Raw genomic sequence first — 16,097 nt, 5'->3', positions numbered from 1 at the left:
CCCTGGCGGCTAGAAGGTGCAAAGGCTTTTTAAGCGTGTGTGTGTGTGTGCAAGCCTGTGTGTGTGTGCGTGTTGTGTGCCAAGCGCTCGGAGACCTTTTCTGCTAGAAGGCGCAAAGAGCTTCTTAGGGGTGTGTGCTCGTGTGTGAGCGAGCACCTGTCCTTGCATGTACGCGGATGAGACCTTGGCGCTCAGAGACCTTTCCTCTCTTAAACACAAACAGTCTCCTTTGTGCCCCTCGGCCTGCTAAACACTCCCATGTATCAAAGTGACATTCCGAATTCACAGGGGCCTGCTGCGCGCCACTGCCACTCCTCAGGAAAGGGAGAGCTGAGGAAAGGGAGAGCTGAGGAAAGAGTGCTGAGGAAAGGGAGTGCAGAGGAAAGAGAGTGCCGGGGAAAGGGAGTGCCGAGGAAATGGAGTGCCGGGGAAAGGGAGAGCCGGGGAAAGGGAGTGCCGGTGAAAGGGAGTGCCGGGGAAAGGGAGTGCCGGGAAAGGGAGTGGGGAAAGAGAGTGCTCGGCTCTCTCTTTCCCCGGCACTCCCTTTCCCCGGCTCTCCCTCTCCCTTTCCCCGGCACTCCCTTTCCCGGCTCTCCCTTTCCCCGGCACTCCCTTTTCTCCCTTTCCCCGGCACTCCCTTTCCCCGGCACTCCTTTCCCGGCACTCCCTTTCCCGGCACTCCCTTTCCCCGGCACTCCCTTTCCCCGGCTCTCCCTTTCCCCGGCACTCCCTTTCCCCGGCACTCCCTTTCCCCGGCACTCCCTTTCCCCGGCTCTCCCTTTCCCCGGCTCTCCCTTTCCCCGGCTCTCCTTTCCCCGGCACTCCCTTTCCCCCGGCTCTCCCTTTCCCCGGCTCTCCCTTTCCCCGGCACTCCCTTTCCCCGGCTCCCTTTCCCCGGCACTCCCTTTCCCCGGCACTCCTTTCCCCGGCACTCCCTTTCCCCGGCTCTCCCTTTCCCGGCACTCCCTTTCCCGGCACTCCCTTTCCCCGGCTCTCCCTTTCCCCGGCACTCCCTTTCCCCGGCACTCCCTTTCCCCGGCTCTCCCTTTCCCCGGCTCTCCCTTTCCCCGGCACTCCCTTTCCCCGGCTCTCCCTTTCCCCGGCTCTCCCTTTCCCCGGCTCTCCTTTCCCCGGCACTCCCTTTCCCGGCTCTCCCTTTCCCGGCTCTCCCTTTCCCCGGCACTCTCCTTTCCCCGGCACTCCTTTCCCCGGCTCTCCCTTTCCCCGGCACTCCCTTTCCCCGGCTCTCCCTTTCCCCGGCACTCCCTTTCCCCGGCTCTCCCTTTCCCCGGCTCTCCCTTTCCCCGGCACTCCCTTTCCCGGCACTCTCCCTTTCCCCGGCACTCCCTTTCCCCGGCTCTCCCTTTCCCCGGCACTCCCTTTCCCCGGCACTCCCTTTCCCAAGGCACTCTCTTTCCTCGGCACTCTCTTTCCTCGGCTCTCTCTTTCCTCAGCTCTCTCTTTCCTCAGCTCTCCCTTTCCTGAGGAGTGGCAGTGGCGCGCAGCAGGCCCCTGTGAATTCGGAATGTCACTTTGATACATGGGAGTGTTTAGCAGGCCGAGGGGCACAAAGGAAGTCCTGAGGAAAGGGAGAGCTGAGGAAAGGGAGAGCCGAGGAAAGGGAGTGCCGGGGAAAGGGAGTGCCGGGGAAAGGGAGTGCCGGGGAAAGGGAGTGCCGGGGAAAGGGAGTGCCGAGGAAAGGGAGTGCCGAGGAAAGGGAGTGCCGAGGAAAGAGAGAGCCGAGGAAAGAGAGAGCCGAGGAAAGAGAGAGCTGAGGAAAGGGAGTGCTGAGGAAATGGAGTGTTGAGGAAAGGAAGTGTTGAGGAAAGAGCGTGCTGGGGAAAGAGCGTACTGGGGAAAGAGAGTGCTGGGGAAAGAGAGTGCTGGTGAAAGAGAGTGCTGGGGAAAGAGAGTGCTGGGGAAAGAGAGTGCTGGGAAAAGAGAGTGCTGGTGAAAGAGAGTGCTGGTGAAAGAGAGTGCTGGGGAAAGAGAGTGCTGGTGAAAGAGAGTGCTGGGGAAAGAGAGTGCTGGGGAAAGAGAGTGCTGGGAAAAGAGAGTGCTGGGGAAAGAGAGTGCTGGGGAAAGAGAGTGCTGGTGAAAGAGAGTGCTGGTGAAAGAGAGTGCTGGGGAAAGGGAGAGCTGAGGATAGGGAGAGCTGAGGAAAGAGAGTGTTGAGGAAAGAGAGTTTTGAGGAAAGAGAGTGTTGAGTAAATAGAGTACTGAGGAAAGAGAGAGCTGAGCGTGGACGGAAGCAGGGATGGATTTATATTTTTCCAAGAGAGAGAAGCAATGCGATTTTTCATCCCTGCTTTTATCTTCTATTCATATAGAATAGAAACAGATCTATCCCCTATCCAAAATATGCTGTTCTGATCACATCCCAGGGAGAAATGTAGATATTTCTGAGAAGAGGAAAGACACAGGTAGAGTAGAAGAGCAGTGTTCAAAGCAGGGATGCATGAGAAAATCAGCCCAGTCTCATTGAAGACACTGGTTCATCAAAGAGTATTGCTGCGGTTAACACTGTTCTCTCCACTATGTACTCTGTCACGCTCTCTCCCCCCTATCTTTTTCTCTCTCTCACTGTCTTTCTATCTCTCACCCTCTCCTTCTCTCTCTAGCTCTCTCGCAAACTTTCAAGGAAATTAGCGTAACTTGTTGCTCTGCTGTCCTCTGCTTTTAAAGCCACTTTAGCCTCTGGTGGACAGAAAATTCAGTATTGTGTTGATACCTAATTGTTGGTTAGATTGGAGCAAAACACTATGTCTGTGTCCCAAATGGAAACCTTTTCCCTACATAGTGCACTACTTTTGGCCAAGGTCTGTATGGAATAGTGTACAACCCAATATCCATATCTTATCTGTTGTCTTTTGCCCAGATGCCTTGTGTCCTCTTATAGCCTATAGCCTGCTGAAGCTTCCCATGTTATTTCAAGGGCACTTACCGCACTTGTTGTGTCCAGTGTTTGTAGTCCTAGCTGCCTGGTAGCACAGCACATCGATGTACTGTAGCATATAGCATATAGCCTATAGCCTGCTGAAGCTTCCCATGTTATTTCAAGGGCACTTACCACACTTGTTGTGTCCAGTGTTTGTGATCCTAGCTGCCTGGTAGCACAGCACATCGATGTACTGTAGCATTGTGTGGAGACTGGAGAGGTGATCATATGTACCGTGCTGTACCTTCAAACAGTGTACATTTTGCCCATGCTGAAGAAAAACACTGCATAGACTAACACTGGCTTGTCATGCTGGTGATCAACCTTGCTGTGTTTTTCCTGGTGACTTCCAGCCTTTGCTGTGTTTTGGACCAGCATGGACTAGCTTGGTCACAAGCATACCAGCATCCCCAGCATACGCTGGTCACCAGCATACATGCATTACTAGTATCCCCAGCATACGCTGCATTACCAGAATCTCCAGCATACGCTGGTCACCAGCATACATGCATTACCAGCATATGCTGGTCACCAGCATACATGCATTACCAGCATCCCCAGCATATGCTGGTCACCAGCATACATGCATTACCAGCATCCCCTGGTCACCAACATACCAACATGAGCTTGTCACCAGCCTAACCAGCTAGACCAGGGATGGGCAACATGGCCCGAATCAACCCTGCGAGCACATTCAATCCGTTCTGGGGAAGTTTGTGTAAAAATACATATATATTATGTTTTGTGTTAAGAAAACACTCCAGGCCACTCTTGAATGTATAAAACTAGATAGAAAGTAATTATTATATTACATTTATATTACATCATTATAATACATTTTCAAATAAATGCCCTTTTTCTGACCCGCAAATTGCTTTTCAGAGAACACATAAGTATGGAAAACAATCTGTGTGGTCTGTGAAATCCTGATGTGGCCCTCGAGACTAAATTATTGCCCACCCCTGAGCTAGGACTAGCATAGACCAGAATGGACCGGCTTGAAATTTAGGCTGGTTTACGCTGTATTTCTTTCTGCAGGAACTAGCTAGGCTATATGGTTCAAAATTGCATCCAATTCCCTATATAGTGCACTACTTTTGACCAGGGTCCATATGGGTCTCGTCAAAAGTAGTGCACTATGTAGGGAATCGGGTGCCACGAGACTCAGCCGATGTCATTAGTAGACATTAAAGCTGTGGGTGGGAAAAAGCAGTCCACTGACTGACTGACTGACTGACTGACTGACTGACTGACTGACTGTCTCTGCATCTAATAGCTAATACAACTAATAGCTTCGGCCTAGTAGTAGTCTGCCATAAAGTGGGGAATGAAACAAAACCTGCTGTGTGTTTTCCTCTGTAAGCCTATGCGTGTTACTCTCAGTCCTGTCTGCCTGTCTCAGCAGCTAGATCTTCTGTCGTGCTATACTGAGTAAACTAGCCTGCGTGTTTTCCAGTTTGCCATATTTTCACGTATGGTTTCTTTTAATAGGGACAGGTCGCCTACAAATTCATTGACACGTTGAATCATCCGATGTGTTGTGCCCCTAGATCGTTGCTGCTGACAGAACAGTAGAGTAGTGGAGTACAGTACAGGAAGGACACTAAGGTGTTGTGTGCCTTTAAGAGCAGTAGAGGAGCGTGGCTCCCTCAGCAGGCGACCACACAGTCTTGATGATGGGGATTTGTGTTGAGCTGGCGGGAATTAGGCCTTACTCTTCATGCATGAATACTTTTTATACTCTAGTAAATACACACCGCCTGCCTCCCTTTCTACGCTGTCGTAACCCACCACCACATCCTCTCTATCTTTCTCTCCCTCCATCGCTCTCCCGTTCTCCTCTTCTATCCTCACAGTCCTGCCTTTTTGCTTTCCCCCTTCCTTCTTCTCCCCTCTCTCTCCCTCCCCTGTCTTGCCTGTCCCTTTCTCTCAATCTCTCTTCATCCGCCTCAGCCCCTGCCTCACGTACCCTCCTCCCACTCTATCCCCCTCCTCGTGCTCTCCCTTGCTTCATCCTCCCTTCTCCTCTTTTTCTCTCTCCTTCTCCCTGACCTGCTCGCTATCCCCCACCCCCCTTTGACCTCTCATCTCCCCTCTCTATCCCCACACACTGGTCTCTACTCTCTACCTCTACCACCCTCAACCATGGACTAACCCAGTCTCTCTCATCCCTCTCTCTGTCTTTCTTTCTAAATCTCTACCTCCTCGCTCTCCCTGCCCTTGCTTCTGGCCCGCTCTAGCCCCACCTCCTCTCTCCCTCCCCCCTCCTTCACGGTCATTGACCTGCTCTATGGCTCAGGCTCTCCCCCTTCCCCCTCCCTCAGTGGAGGCTTTGGAAAGCTGACCCCAATACTACCCTTACTGCACACACACTCTCCACGCGGCACGCAGGCTTTAAGTCCAAATTTACAAACACACATGCATTGGGAGAGGCATATGAACCCCTCTCAGTCCCACTCGGAGGGTTATGCATACAGGCCAGGCAGTGTGTCTGTGAGAATGGGGATCTGTGTGATGAGCACAGGCTCTCCCCACCCCACTGCCACCACAGCACTGCTCTCAGCTGCACAAGAGACACTACAGTCCCTACTCTTCCTAGTCATAATGGGGCTGTGTGTGTTGTCTTTCGTGTGTTGTGTGTCTAGTGTGTGTGTTTGTCTGCACGTGTGTGTTTCTGACAGAGACAGGAACGAGGAGGATTGTGGGGGGGGGGGGGGACACAGGCCATCTATCAGCGTGTCTCAGTGGCAGAGCCGTGCACTAAACAATCACTTATTTACTAGCTGCCTCTGGTTGAGTTGAGGATGGGGAGGGGACAACTTTCCCTGGTGTGTGTGTGTGTGTGTGTGTGTGTGTGTGTGTGTGTGGAAACAAGTCGACATGCTCGGCTCATGGATGGTCAGACTTGGTATTAGTTTACCCTGGTACTATGATGTACGCCGTTGTACAGTGTAGCTTACAGTGTGTGACTGGGGTACAGGGGAGGTGGAGTGCCATGCTCTCATGAATAAGAGTCACTGGCTGGCTACCTGCTCCCAGTCCAGCTCGGATGGCTTTAATTAACTACCAGAGCACAGCACCACACGTCCCTCTCTGCCTCTTTGCCTGTCTGTCTCTCTGCCTGCCTGCTCGCCTCTCTGCCTGTCTGCTTCTCTGCCTACCGCTCGGCCTGCCTGCCTGTCTGCCTCTCTGTCTGTCTCTCTGCCTGTCTGCCTCTCTGCCTGTCCGCCACTCTGCCTGTCCGACTGTCTGCCTGTCTGCTTCTCTGCCTGTCTGCCTCTCTGCCTGTCCGCCTGTCTGCCTGTCTGCTTCTCTGCCTACCTCTCTGCCTGTCTGCCTCTCGGCCTGTCCGCCTCTCTGCCTGTCCGCCTGTCTGCCTGTCTGCTTCTCTGCCTACCGCTCGGCCTGCCTGCCTCTCGGCCTGTCCGCCTCTCTGCCTGTCTGCTTCTCTGCCTACCTCTCGGCCTGTCCGCCTCTCTGCCTGTCGGCTTCTCGGCCTGTCCGCCTCTCTGCCTGTCTGCCTGTCTGCTTCTCTGCCTACCTCTCTGCCTGTCTGCCTCTCGGCCTGTCCGCCTCTCTGCCTGTCCGCCTCTCTGCCTGTCCGCCTGTCTGCCTGTCTGCTTCTCTGCCTACCTCTCTGCCTGTCTGCCTCTCGGCCTGTCCGCCTCTCTGCCTGTCTGCCTCTCTGCCTGTCCGCCTGTCTGCTTCTCTGCCTACCGCTCGGCCTGTCTGCCTCTCGGCCTGTCCGCCTCTCTGCCTGTCCGCCTCTCTGCCTGTCCGCCTCTGCCTACCTCTCTGCCTGTCCGCCTCTCTGCCTGTCCGCCTCTCTGCCTACCTCTCTGCCTGTCCGCCTCTCTGCCTGCCTCTCGGCCTGTCCGCCTCTCTGCCTGTCCGCCTCTCTGCCTGTCCGCCTCTCTGCCTGTCCGCCTCTCTGCCTACCTCTCTGCCTGTCCGCCTCTCTGCCTGTCCGCCTCTCTGCCTACCTCTCTGCCTGTCCGCCTCTCTGCCTACCTCTCGGCCTGTCCGCCTCTCTGCCTGTCCACCTCTCTGCCTACCTCTCTGCCTGTCCGCCTCTCTGCCTGCCTCTCGGCCTGTCCGCCTCTCTGCCTGTCCGCCTCTCTGCCTACCTCTCTGCCTGTCCGCCTCTCTGCCTACCTCTCTGCCTGTCCGCCTCTCTGCCTGTCTGCTTCTCTGCCTACCTCTCTGCCTGTCCGCCTCTCTGCCTACCTCTCTGCCTACCTCTCTGCCTGTCCGCCTCTCGGCCTGTCCGCCTCTCTGCCTACCTCTCGGCCTGTCCGCCTCTCTGCCTACCTCTCGGCCTGTCCGCCTCTCTGCCTACCTCTCGGCCTGTCCGCCTCTCTGCCTACCTCTCTGCCTGTCCGCCTCTCTGCCTACCTCTCGGCCTGTCCACCTCTCTGCCTACCTCTCTGCCTGTCCGCCTCTCTGCCTGTCTGCTTCTCTGCCTACCTCTCGGCCTGTCCGCTTCTGCATCTTTGACTGCCTGCGTGTCCGCCTCTCTGCCTGTCTGCCTCTCTTCCTGTCGGCCTGTCTGCTTCTTTGCCTACCGCTCGGCCTGCCTGCCTCTCTGTCTCTCTGCCTGCTGCCTCTATGCCTGCCTGCCTCCATGCCTGTCTGCCTCTGCCTGCCTGCCTCACTATGGCTGTAACACTCTGCTGACTGCGAGTGCAAATAGAGCCACACCACACCAACACACTGAGTGTTCCATGTGTATTCTTACTGACTACAACAGCTCGCTCTACTGCTAATCGATGGTACTGACACACTGAGGCCTTGGCTGGGTTGAGTGTGGGATTCACACTCAAGGTGTGATGTAGGCTCCACTTTTGATTTCCCCCAGCTCTCATTGACTGAAATATGTGGTTTTACATCTCTAAATACCATCAATATGTGTTGTGCGTGATGTGATTCTACCAGTCTAACTTGTGTCCCTCCGTGTGTGTTTCCACAGACGACTCATCCTCAGAGAGCGGCAGCGGGAACGGCATGCACACCATGACACCTCCGTCCGCGGGTGGGGCGGCCCTGGGGTCGGAGGGGGGAGCGGGTGGACCCCCTTACAGGGAGATGGTAAACGGCAACGGGCCCCCGGCCCCGCTGGACTTCAGCACCACCTCCTCGTCCTCATCGTCCGAGGACCAACAGGCGCCGGTCAACCTGAGTGAGACCAGGCTGCCCGGGACTGCCCTGATGGGCCCCTTCCAGCCCGACCCCCCAGATGAGCTGCGCAGGAAGTACCCTGTCAAGCCCCTCCCCCATGCCGCTGAGCTGCGCCTGGACAGAGACTCGATCAGGGACTACGGCAACAAGGTGAGGCCTTCTGCTCATACCTGGGTATGAAATGATTGCAAATACTTTAGCTGAGATTTGATTGAGCTTATACAATACAATGCAACTTTCCTGGTTCAGTGAACCAATAGAATAGTCACAAAACTGCAAGCCCTGCCCACCTGGCACTCCAGGCAGACTTAAGTAAACACTAAAAAAAGAAGGTCTGACAGTAATATATTACACACCAAGTGTTGAGCAGTGAGCCCACCAGGACTGTGTGAGTAATAGTCTGAAAGCTCAGCGTGACCATTGTTATAGACAACCACTGTCTTGCCATGAACTATGCAGGGTGAGGTATATACGCAAGAAGGTGATGTTCATTGGCAGGGCATTGGACAAAGCTGAGAGAGGTTTCCATTGAGATCCTGCCACACTGCAATTACCTGTTCAGTCTCGGCTCGGGAATCCAAGACATTATTCTTGACATGAAACCAGAAAGAGAATGTGCATGAGAGCAGCGAGAGTGGTTGTGCCATGGGAAGTAGTGTGTCGCTGTGCTTGTGATGAGCTGTGGTGAACATCCGTACAGGAGTCAGTGGAGGACAGTGCTATTGGGCCTGTATGAAAGGAGACTGGGGATAAAAGGTTCTTCCTTTCTGCTCTCTGGCTATTGAATGAGACACACACTTCACCGTGCTCTGACAATGCAGCCTTGTCCTTGAAGGCATCTTCTTTGCCGCGTTGTCACAGACGAGCACCATTGGAAGGACCTGACAAAGTAGAAAAGTTTGAGCACAAAAACGGCTAGCAGTTTTTTTTATCTCACTGTAATCAGTGTTCCTCGCGATTGAGATTTTGCCGGCTGCTTTCAATGTGAAGGGAGCATACAGACGGAATGAAAACCTTACCGCGGCTTTGTATCTCTTCTTCTATTTATGTGTCTGTTCTCTGTGTGTGTGTGTGTGTGTGTTTGTTTATGCATGCACCTGTGTATGTACGTGTGCTTCATATGTGTGTGCGTATGCACACATGCACCTATGTATGTGTGTGTGTGTGTGACAGTCTCCTCAGTACAGCTCAGGAAGCTACGACTCATTGAAGATGGAGACGTGTGCCGAGGACCTGACCGTGACCAGAAGTGCGGCGGCAGCCGAGGACGATGACGATGACCATGAAGATCACGACGACAATGACAAGATCAACGACACGGAGGGCGTGGACCCCGAGAGATTAAAGGCCTTTAACGTAAGAGCTGCTCTCACCTCAGCTAGACATGACCGAACACACACACACGCACACATACACACTGTACACTACACATATTAGAGCTCCTCTCACCTTTTCATGACTTTCACCTCAGGAACACAGGAAACAGCAAATAGCTAGCAGAGCAGACACAAAAAAATTCTTCTTTTCAGATGTTTGTGCGTCTGTTTGTGGATGAGAACCTGGACCGCATGGTGCCCATCTCCAAGCAGCCAAAGGAGAAGATCCAGGCCATCATTGAGTCGTGCAGCCGCCAGTTCCCCGAGTTCCAGGAGCGCGCTCGCAAACGCATCCGCACCTACCTCAAATCCTGCCGCCGCATGAAGAAAAGCGGCATGGAGGTACATACCGTGCCTCCCATACCTCATCCTTCTCTTATTCCTACTCTCTTTCCTATTCCACCTCTGTCTTTCATATTTCTCTCTCATTCAGTGTGTCCAGACGTACCACACCTACCGTACTCCCTCTCCTCTCGCTCTCTCATCCCTTTCTCTTTCACCTCTCTCGCATTCATAACCCTTCTATCAAATCAAATTTTATTGGTCGCATACACATTTTTAGCAGATGTTATTGCGGGTGTAGTGAAATGCTTGTATTTCTAGCTCCAACAGTGCAGTAATATCCAACATTACACAACAATACACATAAATCTAAAAAATAAAAGAATGGAATTAAGAAATATATGTCCGGAATCCGGAGTATAAGTATACTGAACAAAAATATAATCGCAACATGGAACAATTTGGGGCGGCAGGGTAGCCTAGTGGTTAGTGCGTTGGACTAAAAGGTAACCAAAAGGTAACCAAAAGGTTCATATCACCGAGCTGACAAGGTACAAATCTGTCATTATGTCCCTGAATTTGTTCTCAACTGACTTGCCTAGTTAAATAAAGGTTAAAAAAATAAATAAAAAATGCAAATATTTTATTTTAGTTACAGTTCATATAAGGAAGTCAATCAATAGAAAAAAATTCATTCTGCCCTAATCTATAGATTTCACATGACGGGAAATACAGATATGCATCTGTTGGTCACAGATACACTATGTATACAAAAGTATGTGGACACCTCTTCAAACTAGTGGATTCAGCTATTTCAGCTACACTCATTGCTGACAGGTGTACAAAATTGAGCACAAAGCCATGCAATCTCCATAGACAAACACTGGTAGTAGAATGGCCTTACTGAAGAGCTCAGTAACTTTCAATGTGGCACCGTCATAGGATGCCACCTTTCCAACAAGTCAGTTCGTCAAATTTCTGCCCTGCAGAACGCTGCCCCGGTCAACTGTAAGTGCCGTTATTGTGAAGTGAAAACATAGAGGAGCAACAACGGCTCAGCCGCAAAGTGGTAGGCCACAAAAGCTCACAGAACAGGACCACCGAGTGCTGAAGTGCGTAGTGCATAAAGAAATCATCTGTCCTCGTTTGCAACACACACTAACAAATTCAAAACTGCCTCTGAAAGCAATGCCAGCACAAGAACTGTTCATTTGGAAACTTCATGAAATGAGCTCCATGGCCGAGCAGCCGCACATAAACCTTAAGACGACCATGCAAAATGCCAAAGCGTCTGCTAGAGTGGTGTAAAGTTCCCGGCTATTGGACTCTGAAGCAGTGGAAACTAGTTTTCTGGAGTGATGAATCACACTTCACCATCTGGCATTCCGACGGACGAATCTGGATTTGGCGGATGCCAGGAGAACGCTACCTGCCCCAATGCATAGTGCCAACTGTAAAGTTTGGTGAAGGAGGAATAATGGACTGGGGCTGTTTTTCATGGTTCAGGCCCTTTAGTTCCAGTGATGGGAAATATTAACGCTGCAGCATACAATGACATTCTAGACAATTCTCAATGCCCGTGCACAAAGTGAGGTCCAGACAGAAATGGTTTGTCAAGATCAATGTGGAAGAACTTGAATGTCCTGCACAGAGCCCTGACCTCAACCCCATCAAACACCTTTGGGATGAATTGGAACGCCAACTGCGAGCCAGGCCTAATCGCCCAACATTGGTGTCTTCACCTACTTCCTGTAGGCTGTCTAGTCGTGATTGGTAATCAGGCCTACCACTGTTGTGTCTTCTGCAAACTTGATGATTGAGTTGGAGGCGTTCGTGGCCACAGAGTCATTGGCAACCATTGCGAGTGTACCCCATAACAGAGACAGAGGCATCCCACTCACATTTATTTTCTGGTTCATATAAGGTCATTGAACTAAGCAGATCAGGCCCAGGTGCTACTACATTGAGCCACCCCCTTAAGGAGACAGGAACTGACCATCTTTTATTTTGGAGGGGTAAAAGGCCTGAATGGGACATTTTCATTCATGCACCATTTGCCCATAGGAGAAAAGCAGGAAGTAAAAGCAGGAATCAACTCAACGGACATCACAAAAAAATACATTCCATTGTGTGAGCCATAGAAATGTTGTATCACCATTGTTTATTACATCAGGATATTATACTTTCATTTTGTTCCTTACCTGGTGAAATATTCAGTTAAAAATGTAGTGCTATTCAGTGCTCATGTATCTGGTTAGGAATGATAATATCTGAAATAGAGGAGTTGGAATAACTTTGTGTAATGAGCAGGTGCAACTGAACATTGTTTGTGTAATATCTTCTGTATTATTAATGTTGAATATGCCCCCTGTGGTCAATGTGGGTACTCTGGAGTGGGGATGAATTTGTGCTGATTGTCTCTCCCCTGCTAGACACGACCCACACCACCTCACCTCACCTCAGCCATGGCTGAGAACATCCTGGCAGCCGCCTGCGAGAGCGAGACACGCAAGGCTGCCAAGAGGATGCGGCTGGATGTCTACCAGGCACATGTGAGTGCTCTGATGGTGTGTGTGTGTCTGTGTGCACATCGGGGTGTGTGTGTGCACTAGTGTGTATCTTCTCAGGTGGGTGGATGTACTGTGTATGTCTTCTAATAGCCAATGGCAAAGTCTGTTCTTAACCTTGAGTATATTATATACATGGAAGTGGGACTGAAAACTCTCTCGTCTCCACCTCAGGAGGAGCAGATAGCACTTGACAAGCCCAGTTCTCGCGAGCCGGCCTCCCTGGCCCACTCTGCCTACTCCCTGGCCGCCTCGGCCTACTCCCAGGACCAGCTCTACACCAACGGTGGGCTCAACAATAGTTACCGTGGTTACGGGGGTCTGGGAGCTAGCATGCAACACCCAGTCTCCCTGACAACCGCCACTGCTCAGAGCAACGGTGAGAGAGCATGCTTCGCCTCTTTATTTGGCCAGAGAATGGCAGCTTAGAGTAGCAGCATACCTTAGCTTACCTGAAGCATGTTGCTCGTACTGTAGCAGCAACACTGGGCGAGTTTAGAACAGACTGAGACTTATTGAAACGCATCGAGAAATCCAATTCTTGCCCATATTTGGACGTAGAAAACTTTCTTTTTTTTAAAATACAGGTGGAACTCATCTAAAATATATTTCCTACAGTGGATAAGAATGCATATTTATGTTTTTCAATAGTTGCAATTATAGTAAAATGTCCCCAGTATGTGTCTTCATTTGAGTGTGTTGTCTTTCCCCCAGGACCTACTGACCTCAGCATGAAGTCCCTGGGGTCAAACTCTTCATCGGCCAGCTCAAACAGTCACGGGCGGGGTGCTGGTGTCATAGGTGGCGGGGCCTCGGCACAGCTCAGCCCAACAGAGATCACGGCCGTGCGGCAGCTCATTGCCGGCTACCGCGAGTCGGCCGCCTTCTTGCTCCGCTCGGCCGATGAGCTGGAGACCCTGATCCTGCAGCAAAACTGAGCCGGAAACTCCTCCTCCCCGTCTCCCTGCTTCTCCCTCTTTCTCTCTGACTCTCCCACACGACCCCTAACCAACTACTCTCCCACTCACCAGATCCATCTGTCTGTGTTTCGTCCTCCTCCACTGACCTGTATATTCTCCCCGTCTCCAGGAGGGAGGCATGCAACAGTGCTACCTTTCTCTAGTCTAATATTCTAACCCCCCCCCTGATTGTTTTAACATCAGTGCGTGGAGAGAAAGAGCACTGTCTGCGACGACTTCGGAACAGCGTTTCTCCCCCTCTTGAACCACCTGTAAAGGAACATGCTCTCTCCCAATCATAACAGCTCTGCCTCACTTCCACAGCTCTGTGGAAAGAAGAGGGGTGACAGGGAGAGAGCCGGAAATTAGTCTACCAAGTGATGTGCAGGAGAGTGGTGGGGCTGGAGCGCTGGAGAACACTGCAGGGTTGTGCTGTGATGAGGAGAGAACAGCGCCCCCTTGTATGAGGAAGAGAAGTGAATCCTTTTGGTGTGCCAGTAAGCTCAATGTGTTACTGTACACAGATCCCCTCAACAAGCTCGCCATCCCCAATAACAATGAAAACGAGACTCTCTGAACAGTAGTAACAAAATGTTTGTTAATGACAAATACTTTTGATTTGAGATCTGAATTAGTTTGTTTGACTATATGAAGAACCACTTTTTGGATGAACAGAGGCTGAAGAAGGCTGGAAAGAAAGAGACAACTTGTTGCGCTCGGTGTAAATAAACTCTGTGTCCTAAAGCACTTTCCCATGATTCAGACCTCACCTCCCCATTGAGTAATAAAGAACTCGATGTGCCCGGGAGCAACACTTTATCTTATGCATTATGGAGATGCCATCTATTCCACATGGAAATACCTCAGATCTATCAACCCACCGTTCGAGTACTTCATTCCTACTGGGTGGCGACGTCACACAACGCTCATCACACAACACTCACCCGTTACTACCTGATGTGTTCCGTGTTTTCATAGACCTGCAGGAAGCAAAGTCTTAACCATTTCAAGAAGTTTCCAGAGTAAATATTGTAACTATAGTTCGAATTGAAAACAAACAAAAAATGTATTGTTTGTCCTGTTATTTGTGTACTGTAAATACTCAGTCCATATTTGATTCTAGAAACACCATGAAGAGAACATGAAGAAGCATCAGTAAAATGAAGGACTGGGGGCAAGGTAGTATTTTCCGTGAGAGACTGAACCTCTCTGACGATAGCTGGTAGTTGTTTGTTTTTTTAGAGTTCCCCATTTTTTCCAACCCTCTTGTGGCTCATTGCTCTCCCATCAATTCCAGGTTTTGGTTTGTCCCGACTCATCACTCGATGATACCCTGTCTTTTTCCGTGCCAGGTTCTGCATTCCTCTCTCGAACCTATCCCCCCATCTCCTCCCTGGCCTGAGCCCAGTCCAGCTCGGTTCTGGGAGGGATAACGTATGTCTTTGTCTATTGACTATTTGAGATGGCCATTAATCCACGCTGCTGCTATATGTACCGGACTTTTGCCACAGACCTGTAACCTCAAGTCAGGACGCCATCCTCCTGCACAACCAGAGCACCTCAAGACAACCACACAAACAAAAAGAAGCTAAAACTACTCAAAACCGATAAGAGACTAAAATCTCACTTTTAAAAACGACATGCCATCCCAGTCAGTTGTTTCTCTCTGCTACTAGGCACTCTGGATGATCTTTTTGTTCTTTCATAGGGCTGTGTTGTTTGTACAGTGACCTTTTTCCTTTTTTGCTTTCTTCATGACTTTGAATCTCTGGAGGCATATAGGGATCAACGTGCTCCTCTTGCAGCCACTCACAAGGGTGCTCTGGGCATATCTATCTTACTGTGCAGTCAAAGTCTGGGAGGTTTGTACCTTTTAGAATGAGTGTGAGAGAGAAAAAAAATGCAAAATGTTTCTTCAAGAGGCAGGCCTGAAGGGGCTGACTGTTGTGTCACTGTAATTTGCTTCCTTTTGCACACTGAAGCAACTGAAATCTGTGACGGAGGCCCTGCTTGTTCAGGGCTCCATCTTGCACTGGCGAGGTGTGGCCTACTAAAGGAAAGAGGAAGAGTATTTGCAATGCAGTTGATAATCATCCTGGCCCTTGACAGCATAGTGTTAACGAAAAATAAACATAGTGTGGGTGCTACGATGTTTCACAACCACCACTATTGGGGGGGGGGGGGGGGCTCGTGTAAATGAAAGCCATTGATGTAGGTGTGCTACCTCCATGGCCTGAGATTGAACGGAGCACTGTGCTCACTGGTGACACACTCTGAACCACAGAACAACACCTTGATAAAGCCACCCAGCATACATGTGCAATGTCAAATCCAATCTCCATAATGAGTACATATTGATGTACAAATATTTAATTTATGGAAATATTATGGCTAGATAGAAAGTAGAAAATGGACTCCCAAGACGTTCTATTTATCTCTGAGCAAGCTCTTGATTAGATCTGTGTGGTGGGTAAAAACAACACAAACACAAGAGAAATATGCAAAATGACCAGTCAAGAGGAAACCCCTCACTGTGGATCCATCCCTCACTCTGCTCCTGCCCTGGGGTCTTAGGCTACAATTACCTCAGCACATACAGCACAGCAGTGTATCAGTACAGTAACATAGTAGAGGAATTACTGTATCACAGATTGTTTTTATTTAGTGGGGGGGGCTAACTTAGTAGGGGATCTGTCTTATTCACTTCCATCTTAAAACTGCCTTTTTTGCCACTGAGTTTTCAAATGATTGCCAGACACGCAGTGCTGTGGCCAAACTGTACATAGTGCTGTAAGTG

At 50.7% G+C, this 16,097-nt stretch overlaps 1 protein-coding gene across 2 annotated transcripts in view; it reads left to right on the top strand.

Annotated features, from left to right (window-relative positions):
* LOC135504553 (nucleolar protein 4-like) overlaps positions 1-16,097 on the top strand; it is a 134,072-nt gene that overhangs the window by 115,643 nt on the left and 2,332 nt on the right. The window contains exons 6-11 of one of the 2 annotated variants that reach the window (XM_064923254.1): positions 7,908-8,266; positions 9,290-9,472; positions 9,646-9,834; positions 12,207-12,326; positions 12,516-12,627; positions 13,056-16,097. The exon at positions 13,056-16,097 is cut by the window's right edge and continues 2,332 nt beyond it. In XM_064923254.1, the coding sequence (XP_064779326.1) occupies positions 7,908-8,266; positions 9,290-9,472; positions 9,646-9,834; positions 12,207-12,326; positions 12,516-12,627; positions 13,056-13,279 (1,187 nt within the window). In that variant the 3' untranslated portion in view covers positions 13,280-16,097. Of the gene's footprint in view, positions 1-7,907; positions 8,267-9,289; positions 9,473-9,645; positions 9,835-12,206; positions 12,327-12,515; positions 12,721-13,055 lie in introns of both variants that reach the window. The other variant, XM_064923253.1, reaches the window with a different exon arrangement.

This window comes from Oncorhynchus masou, chromosome 18, assembly GCF_036934945.1.
Source record: "Oncorhynchus masou masou isolate Uvic2021 chromosome 18, UVic_Omas_1.1, whole genome shotgun sequence".
In the NCBI taxonomy this organism is placed as follows: domain Eukaryota; kingdom Metazoa; phylum Chordata; class Actinopteri; order Salmoniformes; family Salmonidae; genus Oncorhynchus; species Oncorhynchus masou.
This window is presented reverse-complemented; position numbering and strand designations above follow the sequence as displayed.